Source organism: Egretta garzetta, unplaced genomic scaffold (genome assembly GCF_000687185.1).
Source record: "Egretta garzetta isolate BGI_Z169 unplaced genomic scaffold, ASM68718v1 scaffold914, whole genome shotgun sequence".
Taxonomy (NCBI): domain Eukaryota; kingdom Metazoa; phylum Chordata; class Aves; order Pelecaniformes; family Ardeidae; genus Egretta; species Egretta garzetta.
Window position 1 is genome coordinate 5,582 of NW_009259439.1, and position 5,445 is coordinate 11,026.

General features: G+C 62.5%; 1 protein-coding gene across 3 annotated transcripts; it reads left to right on the forward strand.

Annotated features, from left to right (window-relative positions):
- Positions 1–6: 6 nt before the first annotated feature.
- On the forward strand, positions 7–5,182 carry NEMP1 (nuclear envelope integral membrane protein 1). Of its 3 annotated transcripts, XR_004841780.1 has the most exons (10): positions 7–148; positions 434–555; positions 650–860; positions 1,153–1,225; positions 1,395–1,488; positions 1,694–1,808; positions 2,034–2,259; positions 2,571–2,744; positions 3,016–3,437; positions 3,844–5,182. XR_004841780.1 is itself a non-coding variant. In XM_035892713.1 (9 exons), exons 2-9 carry the CDS (start codon positions 550–552, stop codon positions 3,203–3,205), a joined length of 1,089 nt encoding a protein of 362 aa, XP_035748606.1. In that variant the 5' UTR covers positions 7–148; positions 434–549; the 3' UTR covers positions 3,206–5,182. The 3 variants fall into 3 exon arrangements, 2 of the variants coding, with proteins under 2 accessions (XP_035748606.1, XP_035748607.1); XM_035892713.1 differs by having other exon boundaries at positions 3,016–5,182; XM_035892714.1 differs by having other exon boundaries at positions 3,080–5,182.
- Positions 5,183–5,445: the final 263 nt, after the last annotated feature.

Sequence of the window (5,445 nt, forward strand, 5' to 3'; positions counted from 1 at the left end):
GGGGGCCCAGGGTGCTGGAGGGGCTGAGGTTCCAGCGTCTCGCTGTCCAGATCTGGTGCTGCTGGGCTCTCCGTGGGATTTGGGAGCCTCCTTTGCTTCGGGGGGCGAGTTCGTGCAGGAGGCGTCCTCAAATTTAATTTTCCCTGAGGTGGGGACGGCTCTAGAACAAGGAGTCAAGCTGGAAAGGGGAGCAGGGGCTGAGCCTGGGCTGTTCCTGACAGTCCCAGGAATGGGGCTATCCCAGAAAAAAACCAGACATCCTATGCTCAGGAAAACAGAGGAGGGATTTTTATTTTTATCCCCCCAGAGTGTGCTTAACTGGGGGAGCTCAGGGAAGGGTAAGTGGACCCGTGTGTTTTGGTGGGTGAAGCAGACGGGAACAGGGGTTTGGTCTGCGTTGCCGAATCCCTTTGCTCTGCTCCATGTTGCACAGGTGCCAGGGAGTCTGTCATCCCGCTCCACGAGGGCCAAACGTACCATCGCTCAGCTTCTCACCACTTCTGCTACACCAACACACGTGTCCCGCAATGGCACGACATCTGGACCAGGATGCAGGTGAGACGAGGAGGCAGAGCCTCCCATGTCTGGCTGGGCCAAGCCCCTCCAGCAGCTGCGGCCATGCCCCCGTTTGCTTCCCTCCCCTGCGCAGATCCGGGTCAACAGCAGCCGGATGATCCGAGTCACCCAGGTGGACAGCGAGGAGGAGCTGGAGGAGTTCAACATGTGGAACGTGGTTTTCTCCTTCCTGAAGGAGAAGCTGAACGACACAGTCATCGATGTGGATCTCTACAGCAACAAAACCTGCCTGAAGGTCGAGCTGCTGGAGGCCGGCACCACGTACTGCATCGTCCTCTTCCGACGTAAGTCTCCTCCGTGGCGGGGGCTGCTGGGGTGGGAGGTGGCAACGAGGACGTGGCCAGGTGAGCCCATGGTCTGAGGGCCAGCAGGGCCGGTCCTTTCTTGTGATGGAAGATGGGCCTGCAGAGGGAAGCGCGTCTTCATCCACGGGCTATAAATTGGGGGTATTTAGAGCTCTTTTTGGCGGTTTGCCTGGGACGCTGCCTTGTCCTTGTGACCGTGTGGCAGGCTGGAGCTCAACCCAGAGGGCACCCTGCCAGGGTTCCTCTCAACTGGGACTTGCTCTCTTTCCAGGCTTTGACCCTAAGCTGTTCCTGGTTTTCTTCCTGGGTCTGTTGTTGTTCTTCTGTGGGGACATGCTGAGCAGGTGAGTCGCCTCCCTTGCCCCGTGAGCTGGGCACAAGGAGGGTTGGGTGGGCAGTGCCTGGTTGGCCCTGCAGCCTGCAGGTTCTCAGGGTGTTGCTCCCAGTGTGTGTGTTTGTGCACAAGCATCCATGAGCTGTAAAACACCTTGTGCACGTGTGTGATCTCTGCAGGAGCCAACTCTTCTACTACTCGGCCGGGGTTAGTTTTGGCTTGCTGGCCTCGCTGCTCATCCTCGTCTACATGATGTCCAAGGTCATGCCTAAGGTGAGTGTCAGGCTGTCTGGGGGCGAGAGGCCCGGCAGCAGTAGCCCTTTCTACACCCGTACGGCTGTTCTGGTGAGAGTGCTGGAGTATGTGGCCTTGGGATGCTGGGCTGTGGGTCTGGCTTTGCGTGGAGTCAGGCTTGGCAGCTGGGAGGGTAGCCGTGGCTGCCTGCTGCCTCTCTTTAATTTCCCATCTCCTCTCCTAGAAAAGTCCTGTTTACTTCCTGCTGGTCGGAGGCTGGTCCTTTTCCCTGTACCTGCTTCAGCTGATCTTCAAGAACCTACGGGAGATCTGCAAGTCCTACTGGCAGTACCTGCTAGGTAGGTGTGAGCCCTTCGGACTCGCCAGTTCACCAGTCTGCATGTCTCCTACTGGAGCTGCGACGTGCTGGTGGAAAATGCTGAGGCTTCCTGGCCCCCTCGCTGCCCTCTGCTCCTGAGAGAGGCAGGCTCCGGCGTCAGGCTTAGCTGCAGCCCTGGCAGATGCTGCTCAGCCAGGCTGAGCCTGCTGGTTCATACCTGCCCAATCCCCCTGCTCTCCCGCAGGCTACCTGCTGGTCGCGGGCTTTGTGAGCTTCGGCGTGTGCTACAGGTACGGCCCGCTGGAGAACGAGCGCAGCATCAACCTCCTCTCCTGGGTCCTGCAGCTCCTGGGCCTGTTGCTGATGTACTCAGGCATCCAGATCCATCCCATCTCCTTGGCCTTGGTGCTCATCGCCGTCTGCACCAAGAACCTGGACTACCCCCTGCAGTGGGCCTTCGCTGCCTACAGGTGAGGGCTGCAAGCACCTCGGCTTGCTCCCGATCCCCATCCGTTGCCAGCCCTGGGTGAGCTGCTGGATGAAGCCTGTGTCACAGAACCAGGGCTTTTTCACTGGGGTTTGAGGCTGGGGTGGGTGTAGTGGGGGAGTTGCATCCCTTCTCCCCTGAGGTTGGTGCAGGAGAGTGCCCTGCTTCTCCTCGTGGCTGGGAGCCTCCCTTGGGAACAAGGAGCAGAGGCTGGAGGGATGTGCTCCGTTCCTCCCTGCCCTGGGAGCTGGGCCCGCGCTGGGAGGGCAGTAACTGGTGCTGCTCCACTGGCAGGAGAGTGCAGAGTGCCAGGCTCGGGCCAAGCCCCCCTCGCCTGCTGACGGAGGAGGAGTACCGGCTCCAGGGCGAGGTGGAGACGCGCAAGGCCCTTGAGGAGCTTCGAAGTTACTGCAGAAGCCCGGATTTCTCCGCCTGGACTGTCGTCTCCCGCATCCAGTCTCCCAAGAGGTAATTTTCCCCTGGCAGCGCGCGCGGGGCGGCTGACCTGCGTCTCCGTGCGCTTCTGAAAGCCTGGGGTTGCTCTGTGCTGTCACCTCTGGCTTTAGAGATAAGGAGGCACAGAAGGTCCGTGTGGAAGCAGGGCGTGCCGCGGGGGAGAAGGACAGATAACACCCAGTCCTGGCACTGAAACGCTGCACCCTGGCTCCTCGTGTGCCAGGGCTTTGCAGGAGGCTGCCAGGCTCACGTGCACAGCACCTTCTTTGTGGCTTCTTTCCAGGTTTGCTGACTTTGTGGGTGGTGCCTGTCATGTCACCCACAACGAGGTCTCTGTCCATGAGCAGGAGTACGGCCTGGGTGGCATCTTCTTTGAGGAGCAGCTCTTCGAGGAGGAGGATGATGATGATGATGACAACTCCTTTGATGGGACATACATGAGTTATTCCCACAACCACATGGATGCTGATTGAGGTCAGCTGCCCCGGACCCACGGGGGCGAGGGGCAGAACTGCTGCTGCTTCCCCACTGCCCTGATGCCTGCGGAGAGCACAAAGCCCCGTTTGCCGGGGAGAGCTGGCACGTCTGCTCCCAGCCCCCCCGACCCCTCCCTGGCCTGGGCTGCTGTGGACTCTGCAGTAGAGCCTGGTGGGAGGACAAGGGGGGGGCTGACACCCTCATCTTCCCCAGGCAGCTCCTGCTAGGGTAAGGCGTGAAAGCTTTTTGTCAGCACAGCCCTGGGTGTTGGCAGGGGAGGCGCGGGGAGCTGGTCCCAGCTGGGGACCGCGGGGCAGGCGAGGTCTGCGCTGCTGACAAGGCGTGGGACGCTGGTGCGGTCTGAAGGTGGACTGGAGCCACCCCGACTTCTGGTGTGGGTGCTTGTGAGCTCCCAGTGCCTGAATCGTAGGGGCAGGGACCTCCCCCCCTCCCAGGCCTGGGCGCTGATCTGGCTCCTGTGAGCACCCCGAGCCCCGTCCCCCTGCTGTGGCTGGCAGATGGGAGCCCCTCTTCCCCGCCCCGCTGCCTCTGGGCTGCCAGGCACCCTGGGCTCTGCCGGGAGCACCTCTGCCTGCTGGGGTGGAGACAGAGCAAAAGGTCTGTCTTGGTGCAGATGCCTGGGAGGGTGATGTTCACGAGAGGAACTTTGGACCTGTCCCACCGGTACCTGCGTGCTCAGCATCTGCCTGCTGTGGGGAGGGAGCAGGCAGCGGGCAACCTCCTCCTGCTGTTACCAAAGATGCCAGAGGGCTCCAGCTGGTTGGGCTGTGCCTCTGCCTTGGCTTAAATCCTGTGTGGATACCAAAACCCCCACCGCCTCCCTGGTGGAGACGCGGCTCAGCTGGCCCCCGCCGTGTGCATGTCGCAGAGCTCGGGAGAAGGCCTTGAAGTCTGCTCGGTGCCCCCTGCGCTCGCCCCTCTCCCCCAGCTGCTGTGATGAGGTGACGGCCGTGCTCAGCCTCCCTCTCCCTGTGCCTCTGTCTGCCAGGTGCTCCCTGGGCTGAGGATGAGTGTGGATGCTCTTCTTCCTCCCCACCTTGCTGGCAGCTCCCTGTCCCCTTGAAGCTGGTGCCCTCTGCCCTTAACTTGCTGTTACGTGGGGCCCTGTCCCCGCTGTGCTCCGGGCTGGTGTGGGCAGGGGGTGGCGATGGCCCTGCCTGCGTCCCCACACTGGGGAGGGGGCTCTGCTCCCCGGCAGCCAACTCAGCGCCGCCGCTCCTCAGCCTTGCCGAAGCACAGAGCTGGGGGGGACGCCCCGATCTATGCACCTTCCTAAGCAATAAAGCTGCGCTCCGGCAGCCTTGCTGCCCTCCGGCTGCTCTGCTGCCCGGCGCCGGGGCTGCCACAGCCCAGCCCCTACCTCGCCCGCGCCGCTGCCGGAGCTTTTGCTGTTGGTTTGTTTCTGTCCCAGGTTCAATCCCCTGTTGTTGCTGCGCTTTCCTCCCTGCTCTGGAGTGAGCAGCCTGTTACTGCGTCCCGCTGTCCCCTCTCTGTGGTTAGTGACTGATTATATTTTTAATAAAGATGTATTTTGTAGGTAATGAGCCTCCTTTGTCCATCCCGCAGCGACCCCATCCTCGGCTCTGGCCTCTCCTCGACTCTGGCGGGAGCTCGCTCTGCCGAGGATGCTGCGTGGTGCTCGGGGGACAAAGAGCAGCCCCCCCGGGTGACGGGTTCCCTGCAGCAGCCCCAGAGCAAAGGCAGGGCTGGCCGTAGCCGCAGGGCTGGCCGTAGCCCCATGTCTCACCCCGGCCGCGGTGAGGGCAGGTGGCTGCTCCCCAGCAGCAGCCCTGGGCGCCCCCGGCTCCCCCAGCCCCCTTCCTTCTACTTTCTTTTCTTTCTTCTGTACCTTGCCCTGGTTTCCCGCAGCCCTGGGAGGAAGCTCCCTTTGTTTGTTTGGCTGCAAGTGATTTTTCTGTGCTTGTTCCTGTTACGAGCTGCCGGCGCGGGGAGGGAGGGGGGCGGCAGCGCCCTGGGACCCTGCGCTGCTGGGGGGCTGGTGGGCAGCCTGGGGCTGCTTCCCAGCTGGCTGGTGTGCTTTGTGCCTCAGTTTCCCCATCTGCAAATGTGCACGGTGCCCTGAGGGAGGTCCCTCCGGCCCCCCCCGCCCCTCTATGGGCTGGACCGGGCCAGCACCGGGTGCTGGGCTGGGCTGGGCTGGGCTCAGCTGCGCCGGCTCCCCGGCAGGCCCAGCTGAAGCCCCTCCCGGAGCCCC